The following is a 14,613-nucleotide window of genomic DNA, read 5'->3' on the forward strand; positions in this document are numbered from 1 at the left end:
GATGAGATCATCAGCTTTTCCAAGAGAAGTTAAAAATCAGGAATTTTATTAACATAAAATTTCTAATTTTTAAAATGTTGGCTACTATTTTGGTTTTTGTGTTTTGTTTGTTGGTTGGTTGGTAGATTGGTGGGTTTTAAGATTGAGCAAGCCAAAGAATACATGTCAGTGGGCCACATGTAGCCGTTAGGCTGCTACTTGGAACTCCTCTTCAAAAACCATCTTCTGTTTCAAAATATTAAAATCTAATGTATTTTAACTCAGCAACCAGCTAGATAGCTGAAGTGGTCTGTCTCTGTGTCCCCACCCAAATCTCATTTTGACTGGTAATCCAAATTGTAATCCCCATGTGTTGAGGAAGGGACCTCATGGGGAATGATTGGATCATGGGAGCAGTTCCCCCATTCTGTTCTTGTGACAGTGAGTTCCCTTGAGATCTGATGGTTTTATAAGAGGCTTTCCCCCTCTTCATTCTGCACTTCTCTCTCCTGTCACCATGTGAAGAAGGACATGTTTGCTTCCTCTTCCACCATGATTGTAAGTTTCCTGAGGCCTCCCCACCTATGCAGAACTGTGAGTCAATTAAACCTTTTTCCTTTATAAATTTCCCCATCTTGGTATTTCTTTATAGCAGCATGAAAACAAACTAATACAGTAGCTATTCTTTACTCCTGCCTTACTCTTTTAGGTTGAGCAAATTCACACCATCAGTAAGATTACTTAGTTCTTGTTATTTGTAAATTTGAAAACCACATATCCATCTGTTAGCTTTAGGAAATCTGAATCTAAAAACATGCAGCAGTAAACCATTAGGGGGTGTGTGGGTCTTCACAGTATCTTGTAGACATGTGCCTGCACCCACCTCACCAAGACAGCTGCTCACTTCACACCTCCCTAATGAGACAGTTCTGTGTGTCACCCACAAGGGCAGTGGAAATTGGGGAACCCCAAGCCTTTTGTTGTGATCACTATTATTATTATCAGCATCATTATTAGAACAGTGATAATAATAGCTTTCAATCACTAATTGTCTTCATATATTATGCCACCTCTGTTAAGCCTATTGTTGAAGGTAATCCACACAGTAGCCTGCAAAGGTAGGTGCTGCTGTCTCTGTTTCCAGGTGAGGAAGCTGACTTAGCCACTGAATCGCGCAGGGAGTTAATATGATAGATCAGGGAATTTAAGCTATTTCTCAGAGGTTTTATAGTTTTTTTCTTTTTTTTTTTTTTTTACTTCATAGTTCACTGGGGAGGTGGAGGGGATATGCCCCTATAATTTTGCATTTTAAAAATTTTTGTAAAAGTGTACAAGTAAAGCTAACTTTTTTAGAGATATTAGCAACATTTCAAGTCAAAACAAAAAGAAAAAGAGAAAGAAGAGAAAGAAAAGAAAAATAGAAGCATTTCCTATTATGTTACTATCTAGTCTAATACTTCATGGAAAGGAAAGCCAAAAGAGGGTCACCTGCTGCCTGAGAAGAGTTGGCAGTAGCTGGGATCTCAGTTATCAGTCAGCTCTCAAGACTGAGCCTGCCTGAGGCAGCCGGCATGGAAATGTGTTCACACATACAAAACTGATGAATTTTACAAAGTGGGGATTTGAAAATCTAAGAAGTTCAGATTAGAATGTAACAAATGGAGAGGGACTCCGCATGACTAAAATAGATGGAGCACAGAGTATCCTCCTACAGAAGAAGGGAAGAAACAATGCAGCACATCAGGAAGATAAATACCTCCTGCCTTCCCTTTCCAGGTCCAGGGAGAAGTGAGTCATGGACCATGCCAGAAGAGACTGTTGCCTCCCTGTCAGGCTCCGATACTTGCAGTTGGTAGCTTCCACTTTGGTAGGAAATGAGTGTGCATTAAGCATCATTTCTGCCCAAATTATTTTTATTATTATTTCAAAACTAACCTGGAAGTTCCACCTTGGAGCAACTTGTTTTAATATTTTGTGGACATCTTAAGTCAACAGCTTCTCTGGTTGGGTCCAAATCCACAGTTGGACACTCCTTCAGCTGTACATTCTCCTGTGCTCACAGCATCTCCTGCTTTTCAAAAGAGCTGATTTCACAGAGCCGTTATACATCAGTGAGTGATTATGTTTGATTGAAACAAAATAAAGGAGAAGTTTTCTATGTCAATATTATGTTCCTACTTAGAGAAAATTGAAAATAGAACTTGAGAAGGCAAGGACCTTAAACTAAATGCAGAAGCTCATGAGTGAGAATTTTTCCATTCCTGATTTTTTTTTCCAGGTAAAAGAGTCACTTAATTAATACATACAAGGTGATCACTGTGTCCTCAGAACTATCCTGGAATTCCATTACGAATAAAAAACAGTTCCTGCCTTTGGGTAGCTTTTCACAAATCAAAAGTCACTGAGTAAACTCCATGGACAGCTACTTGTACAGTGTGTTGTGCTAGGTTTGGGGATGGGGGTAAAAATAAATCTAATGGTGGCTGCGCACGATGACTCACACCTGTAATCCCAGCACTTTGGGAGGCCGAGGAGGGAGGATCATGAGCTCAGGAGATTGAGACCATGGCTAACACGGTGAAACCCCGTCTCTACTAAAAATACAAAAAATTAGCCGGGTGTGGTGGCAGGCGCCTGTAGTCCCAGCTACTCGGGAGGCTGAGGCAGGAGAATGGTGTGAACATGGAAGACAGAGCTTGCAGTGAGCTGAGATCGCGCCACTGCACTCCAGCCTGGGTGACAGAGCGAGACTCCATCTCAAAAATAAAATTAAATTAAATTAAAAATAAATAAATAAAGCTAATGCTTATTCTACAACTGACTTGCTGCCTTTCAAGTGAGTTCCTGGGTCTCAGGTTCCTCACTTGTGGAAGGCAGAATAACAGTTCCTTCCTTGTACATCTCATAGGGACGTCGTGTATATCACACAGAATAATGTCTGTGCAGCCCTCTGAAATCATTATGCAGTCCCCATCCTTAAGAAACCTGCTTTGAGGTCAGGGATACATGACAAAGAAATGTAAAATGACCAGAGAAGACCCCTGGGTGGTCTGTGTTCAAGTACCAACTGTTTGGTGGTTGACTTCAAATGCCATTGGAAAGAGAAGCTAAAAATGGAACTGTTTGGTAAAAGTATGGATTTTTCAAAATATTTAGACATTTCGTGTTTTATAGCAACTCTGTATCTGCCATCCACATGTGTTGAAATTGATGCGATGAACATTCTTTACCATGTATCCTGAGGAAGGCCCGTTCCATTAGGATTCCCCCAAAGGCAGTCTAGCTGCTTGGGCTTCAGCGTGGCATACAGAATATGGAGGGAACATTGGGGAGGGGCCCCTACCAGTTCCCCAATGTGTACCTCAGTGCCATGCTAAGGGATTCACCTAACTCCTTGGGAAGGGCTATTTCCTACCTTTGATTAACTATGTACCTTTAAATTTTAGCGTAGGTCTTGGATCTATGCACCTGTGTGAGTATGGTGATTATCTAGATTTTAATCTGATTCTGCCTGCCACAGGCAAGTGAAAATGGAGCTTAAGGTACCTGGGGAAAATGTGTGAGTTATGATGGTTGCTTTCTAAATATAAAGGGAAATGTTCCTTATACCAAATTTCATATTCCAGAGAATATGCACACATTATACATTAATTTAATAAGATCACAATCCCAGAAAAGAGATAATGTGACTTACTAGCTCTTTAAAAGGTTCGGTGACTTGTGTAAACCATTACACTCATTGTGGATCCCACCATCCATGGTTCACAGCCCAAAGGGAATGTAGTTTGACTACGTCATGGTTTACATTTTCAGTTTGTGAAGAATAAATGATTGAGACTGAGTCCCAGCTGGTCTCCAGGATATACATATTTCCGTGGAAAACTGAAAGAGCACAGAAACCAAATGTAGAGATAGCAGACAATTTTAGCTGCGTAGTTCAGTTTCCATCAGGCCTGTTTTGGTCTATTATAGACCTGACCATGAGAACAAAAGCATCTTCTCTCACCAGACTAACAGCTGTTTCTCTCTTCTAGTGTTCTGTTTCCTGTGGTGGTGGAGTGCGGATTCGCAGTGTCACATGTGCCAAGAACCATGATGAACCTTGCGATGTGACAAGGAAACCCAACAGCCGGGCTCTGTGTGGCCTCCAGCAATGCCCATCTAGCCGGAGAGGTCTGAAACCCAACAAAGGCACTATTTCCAATGGAAAAAACCCACCAACACCTGAGCAGGACCCCGTAAAGCCCGTCCCTCTACCTACATCCAGGCCCAGAATGCTGACCACACCCATAGGGCCTGAGTCTATGAGCACAAGCCCTGCAGCAATCAGCAGCCCTCGTCCTACCACAGCCTCCAAAGAAGGAGACATGGGTGGGAAACAGTGGCAAGATAGCTCAACCCAACCTGAGCTGAGCTCTCGCTATCTCATTCCCACTGGAAGCACTTCTCAGCCCATCCTCACTTCCCGATCCGTGAGCATTCAGCCAAGTGAGGAAAATGTTTCCAGTTCAGATGCTGGTCCTACCTGGGAGGGAGGCCTTGTAGCTACAACAAGTGGTTCTGACTTGTCATCTTCCCGCAACCCTATGACTTGGCCTGTGACTCCATTTTACAATACCTTGACCAAAGGTCCAGAAATGGAGATTCACAGTGGCTCAGGGGAAGACAGGGAACAGCCTGAGGGCAAAGATGAAAGCAACCCTGTAATATGGACCAAGATCAGAGTACCTGGAAATGACGCTCCAGTGGAAAGTACAGAAATGCCACTTGCACCTCCACTGACACCGGATCTCAGTGGGGAGTCCCCGTGGCCAACCTTCAGCACAGTGATAGAAGGACTGCTCCCCAGCCAAAGGCCCAGTACTCCCAAAACTGGCACACCCAGAGTTGAGGGGATGGTTACTGAAAAGCCAGCTGACACTCTACTCCCTCTGGGAAGAGACCACCAGCCAGAACCCTCAGGAAAGACAGCAAACCATAGCCATCTGAAACTTCCAAACGACATGAATCAAACAGAAAGTACTGAACCAGTCCTGACTGAGGAGGATGCAACAAGTCTGATTGCCGAGGGCTTTTTGCTGAATGCCTCCAATTACAAGCAGCTCACAAACGACCACGGCTCTGCACACTGGATCGTCGGAAACTGGAGCGAGGTAAGACATTTCCTACCCAAGGCCTGGTGTTACATGGAAAAAAGCTAGGAGTGTTAAATTCATATGAAAATTTCAAAATGAACTTGCATTACTGTGAAAACAAAAGGAATCAGTCAGACCATGCCCTCACCTCCCTCCTTACCCCCCTAACTCTCCAAATGGAAAAAATAAAATTATATAAATTACATAACTTGTGAAGTTTTATAGATATATTGTCTAGCTTTTAATCTGGTTCTACCTGCCACAACCAAATGAGAGTTCCTGCCTTGTACATTTCATAGGGATGTTGTGTATATCACACAGAATAATGTCTGTGCAGCCCTTTGAAATCATTATGCAGTCCCCATCTTTAAGAAACCTGTTTTGAGGTCAGGGATACAAGACAGAGAAACGTAAACTGACCAGTGAAGACCCCTGGGTGGTCTATGTTCAAGTGCCAGCTGTTTGGTGGTTGACTTAAAATGTCATTGCAAAGGGAAGCTAAAAATTTATATATAGGGAAGGAGAACAAATGCAGTGAGATATACTGAAACGTACCCTGAACTAAGCCAGGAAGCCTGGGCAGTCAGCTGTGTAATCACGGCAAATTCATCTATCTTTCTGAGCCTTTTTTTTTTTTTTTGCCTACAGAATGATAAGGCAAGTGTAGATTATCTCTAATGTTCCTTCCAGCTATAAACTGCAATGATCCTATGATGAAGGACGACTGAAAAGGCCTGAGTTCACATTTCAATAAAAAACCTAGTTTTGAGACATGGTTTAAAATTGTGAAGTAATCACAGATAGAATGGAAACCTAAGACAAAACTTGTTAAAATAATTGTATAGCTCGCCATATCAGTGATTTTTTTTTCCTTTACTTTTTGGTTTGTTTGAGTGCTTGCTTTTAAAAAATTCATTTTGGCTTATTGAAAGAATTGTAATATAGAGGAAGAAGAAAATAAGCATGATGACATCATGCTAGCCCCTATTTTCATGCTCCAGAAATTTGGCTAGATATTTGTCTTTCCATTTCTAGAACTAATTACATCCTTTGAAGCACCAAAATCATTTCTTACCTATTTGAAATCTGAATATGCAGTATACAAACTTGTTAATATAATGTAACAATGCAAAAGAGGACTTTGCAGCAAAGTAATCACATGTTCAAATCATTCAGCATTTTTATGACATTTCATGACTCATCTCCCCAGCTAAAGGGAAGTAAACTATTAGCAGCTAATATAAAAATAGCAATTTTCAGTATAACAATTTATAAAACATGTAATTCACAAACCATTTTCACAGGTAGTCTCTTATTTTTGCCTTTTGATGGTCCTGATGAGTAGGTAAGTGTCTCACTGATACCAATTTACAAATAGAAAAAGAGATTTGTAACAGTTAACTGATTTCTCCAAAGACACAATTGGATGACGAACCTTCTATCTCTTCCCACTCTGATCTGCTATCTCTCTAGTGGATTTTAGCACCACCTGACAACTATACAAAATTCTTTTATATAAATTAATCAACGTCATTGGTCATGGAATTGACTAGAAGCAATAAATAGGTAAATTCAAACCATCTCCAAAATTTCTTGCATTAAATAACATAATTGTTTGCATTTGAGCTATGTTTTCACTTTGATTTATGTTTGATTTCTAAAATTAGTTATCACATTTTCTGTCATCTTATCATCTCCATTTAGAGGTAAAGAATTCTGATTCAGAGATAGAGAAGATTGTCATGCTTACAGTAAGCCAATTTGTTGAAGGAAGGAGATGAATGGGTCTCATGACTCCTGACATTTCAGTCCTGTTTCTTTCCTAATCAGTTTCTTTCCTAAGCATGCATCAGGCTTTATAAGCATGATTTTATGCTAATGAGCATAAATTCTCTCATTTAATCCTTACCACGGTCCCAGGAGATTGGTAGTATTTTCCCTATTGCAGAGGCAAGGAAACTGAAGCTGAGAGAATTTAAGTGGCTAGCCAGAATTGTACAAACCTGTGAGCTACGGGAATTTGAACTCAGACAGATGGGCTTCAGAACCCATGACCCCTGGCTCTGCAAATCAGAAAATATTACCATCCTCTGTGTCTTTGATTTTATTTGTTTCTTCTTTGGTCATATTACATATGAAAATAATGCCAGTTATGTGGTGGCCTTGGGTAGACAAATGAGAAAATCACATAGTTCACAAGGAGGTTCTTTAAAATAACTTGGAGGCCACTCATGGTTACTTGAGTTCACAGGGGCAAATTGTCCCTCTATTACCACAGTGGGTCCAGGCTAGATGTTTTGAAACAAAATGGATCTGTTTAGGTGTTTTTGAAGTGATAGCGTTCGGATTCCCCCAAAGGCAGTCCAGCTACTTGTGCTTCAGCATGCCCTGCAGAATGCAGAGGGAACACTGAGGAGAGGCACCTGCCAACACCTGTCAAACAGTACTCTCAAGATATATATTTTCTTCCTAAATCATGGTATCCCTAAAGGGCAGATAAGCAGGACTACTGTCTTCCTTCAGTCGACACGGTTTAGACAGTGTGTGGCTTCTGTGGACTGAAAAACAAAGAAAACAAGTTGTAGAAGTGGAGGCTACTAATTAATTTGTATTTTGATATTTAGTTAATGGCAATAAGGTCTGAAAGCACTTACAATTAATGACACTGTGGGCCATGAGAATAAAACAGCCTAGGTCAAACAGAATAGGAAAGAGTAGACGATAAAAGGCATACGTGTAGGATTGATATCAGAACCATTCAAATACAAATGACATGTGTGCGTATGCATATGTAATTAGAAATCACACTTGCCTACATTCACACACATTAGGAGGGCTAGGCTTCTGTAACAAATAAAGCCCAACGAGTAATGGCTCACCAGAAGAGATGTTGACTTCTCAGTCATGTGGCAATACAAGGTGATTCCAGTCTGCAGTGCTGATGGTAGAGGATGGTGCAGTCATTGGGGAACCCAGGCTGACAATGGCTCTACCATCTTCCCATCATCAAATTTGCCCTGGGGTCACCATCCCAGTCAATCAGAAAGGGAAGAGAGCATAGAGGCACTCCTGCAGGAGGTTGTATGCCCCAAGCCTTGAAGTGCGACAAATCACTTCCGCCTACATTCCATTGTCTAGAACTAGGTCACGTGATGAAACCGAACTCAAGGAAGCTGGGAAATGCAACCCAATTATGTGCCCAGAAGAAGAAAAAGGATCATGGCAAATACCTAGCACTCTCTGCCGCTGACTGTAGGGAGCCTGTTCCGAAGCAATGAGGATTTTGACCTGTTGGGAGGTTATTGCAATAGTCCAGATGAGGCATGAGAACTATAAGAAGAATGTTCAGGATGAAGAGGGGAAAATATATCTGATATATATTTGAACTTAAAATCAGGGTTTGTAAATAATTGGATATGGGGAAGGAAGAAGAGAGAGGAGAAGAGAAGGAGTCTGTCACTGACTCATTGACTTTTTTTTGAGACAGGGTCTCACTCTGTCACCCAGGTTGGAGTGCAGTGGTTTGATGATAGCTCATCGCAGTCCTGAACTCCTTGGCTCAAGCAATCTTCCCACCTAAGTCTTCCGAGTAGATAGGAACAGGTGCCAACCACTGCACCCAGATAATTTTTTTATTATTTTTTGCAGAGATGGGAGTCTTGTTATGTTGACCAGGCAAGTCTGGAACTCCTGGCCTCAAGCAAAACTCTGCCTCAGCCTCCCAAAGTGCTGAGATTATTGGCATGAACCACTATTCAATTTGGGTTTTTGGCTATTCCATTTGAATTGACTGTCATTGGCTATTCAATTTGAATCAACTATTTAATTTGAATTTTTGTTTGCTGGATGGTGCTCCTATGAATTGAAATTGTCTCTAAAAACAAAATGGTTGTATGATGACCCAGATATTAGTTTTTTTCCCGTCCTCTTATCTTTTCATTCATCACCAAAACCCAGAGCAGTTGTGGAATTATGGAATTTAAGTGTGTTTTAATTATTTTGTCTTGAGAATATTTAATACATGTTAATTAATTGATAAATGTTAATTGATTTAATGAGACATTACTATATCCGTGCAAACTAAGCCAAAATAAAGTACACATCAACTATGATTACTGTTTGAGCTCAAAGGTTAATTAACACGTTTTGATTATAGTAAATCAAAATACAAAGAATTAATTCTATCTCAAACGTCAGTATCTGACTTTGACAGAAATAAACTATTATTGAATACATTATAGCTCACAAAAAAAACAAAACAATAAAAAAAAAACCTGGCAACAACAGTGGAACCATTAACAGCTATTAATTCCTGGCAGTTTGGCTGGAAAAAGAATATTGGCTCAGATTCTAGAGTTTTCAAAGCTGTAAGGACTATTACTAGAATAGAGCTCCGCATTCGGCAGGAGTCCCCCCTTGTGACAGGGCCTGGTGCCTGCTCCCTTTGTGCATGTTGTGAGAGAAAATGTTTAATAAATAGAACTGAAGGCCAGCGCAGTGGCTCACACCTGTAATCCCAGCACTCTGGGAGGCTGAGGTGGGTGGATCACTTGAGGTCAGGAGTTCGAGACGAGCCTGGGCAGCATGGCGAAACCCTGTTTCTACAAAAAATATAAAAATTAGTCAGGCGTGGTGGCGCATGCCTGTAGTCCCAGCTACTCAGGAGCCTGAGGCATGAGAAACACTTGAATCCGGGAGGCAGAGGTTGCAGTAAGCCAAATTCAAGCCACTGCACTCCAGGCTGGGTGATAGAGTGACACCCTGTCTCAAATAATAATAATAATAATAATAATAATAATAATAATAATAATAATAAATAACTGTCAGAGAAGTCATGGTTCAGAATGAAAACGCTGAGTTTTGAGTTCCTCACTGTCCTTGATTTTTATTTCTGCCTATTCCTGAAGCTATTTCTTTGGGGTTGCCTCTCTCCATAATGAGTCACTTATCTCCCATTCACCACATCTTAGAGCCCGTAGAATCACCATTTATATCAATTTTCCTCTGTCCTACAGAAAAAGAAATTGTAATCGTTTTTCAAGTCAGTGTCACCTTATCATTCCTGTCCTCTCCTCTTTATGTCCGTTGTTAGTCTAAGGCCCAGTGGTTTCTAATCTGATGGTAGGAGGAATTTACAGATGAGGGAAGATGCTTTTGTTTGTTACAACAACGTGGGGAAGAGGCTGCAACTAGCATTCAATGTCTGAGAGGCATGAATGATAAAAGTCTCGTGACATTCAGCAAAGTCCCTTATAAGGAAGAATTGTTGAGTCCCAAATGCCAGTGGTGCCCAACAGATGAGAGTGAAGGACCTCAGTTACTACTCCTGCTTAGAACACCTGCCCTTGCCTCCTTGCTGGTCTACACATCTCCAGCCTCTGCCTTCTCCTATCTTTTCCACACACCGTTGCACAAGACATGAGTCTGCCAAATTCATCCTCCAAAAAGCTATTCTAATCATTCCAAACTCCTGCTCTAAGTCTTTGATATCTCCTCATTTCATACTTGTTCAGATAAAATCTGCTGTAACCCAATATCCAACAGCCTTCCCAGGCTTACATAATCAAGCTTTCAAAACGTACTGCCTCCTACTTTTCTTCATCCATGCTAAGCTTCAACAGCTCAGTTGCCTTAAACCTCCTGCCTCTCCCAGTCTGGGGTCTCTGTTCATGCTGGTTCCTCTCCCTGGAATTTCCTTCCCCTTCTCCTCTGCCCTTTTAAATCCTACCTGTTCAGGATCAAGCTTTGAGTCTGATCTTACACAAAGCTTCTCCTGATCCCTAAAACAGGAATTGATTTGAAAAGTTCCTTCGGTGTGATCTGAAATCGCTCTTGCAATGTCCTCCCGCCTTCTGGCCTGTGGGAGTCTGTCCACAGCCCCACTGGACACAGCACGTTCCTTTAATTGTGTTTTCAAATATTAAGTAATTGATATAAAAGCTGAGCTAACACTGTAAGTAGGTATAAACCTTGAAGCCAGACTTTCTGGGGTTTAGTCCTGACTCAGTAAATTACCAGCTGTACATCCTCACTCTACCTCATTTCCCTCGTCTATGAAATGAGGATGATGATAATGCCCAACTCATATGACTTAGGAGATAAAAGGAATAACTCTGCGTAAGGTACTCAGAAGAGTGTCGGGCACATAGGAAGTACTCAGTAAGTGTTTGCTCTGATCCATATTTACAAAACAGAGAACTTCAGTGCTATGCAGCGTGCATGGGTATGGCTCTTATTTTGATAGAGACTCACCTGTCATTGAATTGCCTCATCATTCAGTCAGATCCCTTGGGCCAGTCAGTTAACTGTAAACTGTGGTCGTATAGAATGGAAGTGACAGCACAATTTTCCACAGCATTTCAGAGCAGTGTTCATATGGTGCTGATGTGACCCCGAGCATCAGTTCCAATTCTGAACACCTGGACACTGACCCTTGACTTGGTTAGTCAGTCACCACAGGGTCACTGGGTGTAATGAGCCCTCATCCTCCAGCAGGCCAGCCCAGGTTTACTTTCATAGCAGAGGCAGGGGTCCAAGAGCAAGAATGGAAAGCACCAACTGTTGAGAACTGGAACAGCATTATCCACTGCATTCTGTTGGCCAAGGCAAGTCACAAGAACAGCCCTGATTCAAGAGCCGGAGAAATAAATTCCACCTCTGGATGAGAGAAGCTACAAAGTCCCCTTGCAAAGAGCATGGGTTTAAGGAAGTATGAACGACGCAGGCCATTAGTGCAATCAATCTATAGCACTTCAGCTGTTATCTCTATTACCTAGATACATAATATGATACAAAGGAGAAAGTGCCAGGAACTTAACAAAAGAAATCAAATCCTAAAGAATTTTAAGGAGAATGTATTACCTCTATAACTGACCCACTTGGAAAAGATGATGATGTAGTAGAAAATAATTTTGACTTTTCTCTTTCTGTGATCTACAGATTATCTACCTAAGAACTCTATTATGTTATATATGTGTTATAACACAAGAATGTGCACAAAATGAAACATAAAATTATATGGAGAGTGAAGGCTGGGCGCGGTGGCTCATGCCTGTAATCCCAACACTTTGGGAGGCCAAGGAGGGCAGATCACCTGAGGTCAGGAATTTGAGACCAGCCTGGTCAATTTGGTGAAACCCTGCCTCTGCTAAAAATACAAAAGTTACCTAGGTGTGGTGGCACTCACCTGTAATTCCAGCTACTTGAGAGGCTGAGGCAGGAGAATTGCTTGAACCTGGGAGGCAGAGGTTGCAGTGAGCCGAGAACATGCCACCACACTCCAGCCTGGGCGACAGGGCGAGACTACATCTCAAAAAAAAAAAAAAAAAATATATATATATATATATATATATATATGGAGAGTGAAGATACAACAAGAGAAACATAAGTCTGGTCTTTATTTACAGCCTATCAAACCTTAAGCATGTCATAGATGGAACCTCCACCCTGTCTTTTTTTAGTTCAGCACAATGTTTTGCTCGTCCAGAAACAGCCCCTTTTAATGAGGATGAGCAGCGGAGAGGGGATGCAAGAAAAATCAGTTACAGGAAAGAATCAGGTACATAAAAGGGAACAAATTACGTGGTGGACATTTGCATCGTTTTCAAAGTGACCCCCTGCTAAACCTGAGATATTTAAGAATTATAAACAAACAGAAACACTTTGAGGGGAATGAGCTGAGCTGTATGTGTGGCAAAAGGCGACTGAATTCTTCACCACCAGTGGATTGAGGGATGAAAAGCATCATGCTATAACATCTTTCTAACTCCAAGCGTGATCTGAGGACCAACAGCATCGGCAGCACCTGGGAGCTTGCTAAAAGGCACAGTCGCCTCCCCTTCCCAGATCTACTGAATCAGAATCTGCATTTAGCAAGGTCCCCAGGTGATTCATATGGTCCCTAAGGTTTGAGGAGCACTACTGTAACAAATATTGTTCTGAGTTTTAGAGACAGAAAACCCTTTGGGCAGGTCAGTTCTGAAAGCCTGTCTCTTCATCTACACCATAATGATACCAGTCTACAACGCAGGTTTGTCATGGAGGGAAATAGGTGAGATAGTATCCTTCAGTGTTAGAGAGGAAAGGCAAGGGGCAGACACCTAGACCTGACATCCACTGTGAACAGCATTGGTAGGAAATGTGGCAGCTTCTCTGCAGCCCCCTGGGCAATCATGCCAGGATAATTAATTTTTTTTTTCTTTTGAGACAGGATCTCACCCTGGCACCCAGGCTGGAGTGCAGTGGTGTAATCATAGCTCACTGCAGCCTCAAATTCCCAGGTTCAAGCAGTCCTCGCCACCCAGCCTCCTAAGTAGCTAGGAATGCAAGTACACAATACCACACCTGGCTAATTTTTAAATTTCTTTAGAGTTGGGTTCTCCCTATGTTGCCCAGGTGATCTGAAACTCCTGGGCTCAAAGGATCCTCCTGCCTCAGCCTCCCAAAGACTGAGGCATGAGCCACTGCACCTGGCCTGCCAAGATAAGTTTTAAAGGGAAGCAAATTTCCATTTGCATTGGATTTTTCTTCCACATACAAATCAGGGTTTCTCAACTGTGGTTGTTTGTTAAAATCAGCTGGGGAGTTATTTTTAATACTGAGCATCCCTGGGTCCTACCCCAAGAGATTCAGATTAATTTCTGTGGGTGGGGTGTCCCAAGTGTTGGTAATTTTTAAAAAGCTCTATGGGCAGTGTTAGTGAGCAGCCAGGACTGAGAACTGACTCCAGGATCCTAGCAATGGGGCATGTGTGGGAAGGTGACACTCAGCCTCTGTCATCTCTCTCCTTCCCTGCCACAGTGCTCCACCACATGTGGTCTGGGGGCCTACTGGAGAAGGGTGGAGTGCAGCACCCAGATGGATTCCGACTGCGCGGCCATCCAGAGACCTGACCCTGCAAAGCGATGCCACCTCCGTCCCTGTGCTGGCTGGAAAGTGGGAAACTGGAGCAAGGTAACTTATCAGGCTTGGCAGAGTCTTGGAGGTAGAGAAGGTGGGGATGGGTTGGGAAGGGAATCTTATATAAGCACTTGCCAAAGTCGAGTTTTTTTCTACCTTTCTGTTTCCCTTTTGCGTCTTATAAAATCAGGGATGAGTAAATCATGGGCATTACCATAGGCCTACTTCAAGTTACACAAAAGTCTTAGTAGTACAGTTTTTATTAACCCACATGTGGTAACCCACCTGTCCTTTCTCTTATAAGGTAAACCAGAAAAGTTAAGTTTGGATTATCAATTGCTTCTCCAGCATGCAATGCTATTTCTATATTACTTCAATTTAGCATTTTAATGAATAATCCTATATTATCACATATATAATTAAATCATGAATCACCTGTGCTTTACAAAGCAAATATACAGTTTAATCTTCCAGACCCAAAATGAAAAGAAAGCTGAGATATAAAGAATAATTGGTCTTTAAAAGCGTACTCCCCGCACTGATCTTCTTATTTATTTTTATTTTTATTTTTTTGAGACAGATTCTCGCTCTGTCACCCAGG

At 41.7% G+C, this 14,613-nt stretch overlaps 1 protein-coding gene across 9 annotated transcripts in view; it reads left to right on the top strand.

Moving 5' to 3' along the window:
• Positions 1–14,613, top strand: part of LOC105473043 (ADAM metallopeptidase with thrombospondin type 1 motif 12) — a 377,504-nt gene that overhangs the window by 325,945 nt on the left and 36,946 nt on the right. For all 9 annotated transcript variants that reach the window (XM_011726599.3, XM_011726598.3, XM_071099040.1 and 6 more), the window contains 2 exons: positions 4,014–5,132; positions 13,914–14,066. In XM_011726599.3, the coding sequence (XP_011724901.1) occupies positions 4,014–5,132; positions 13,914–14,066 (1,272 nt within the window). The remainder of the gene's footprint in view (positions 1–4,013; positions 5,133–13,913; positions 14,067–14,613) is intronic.

Source organism: Macaca nemestrina, chromosome 6 (assembly GCF_043159975.1).
Source record: "Macaca nemestrina isolate mMacNem1 chromosome 6, mMacNem.hap1, whole genome shotgun sequence".
In the NCBI taxonomy this organism is placed as follows: Eukaryota; Metazoa; Chordata; class Mammalia; order Primates; family Cercopithecidae; genus Macaca; species Macaca nemestrina.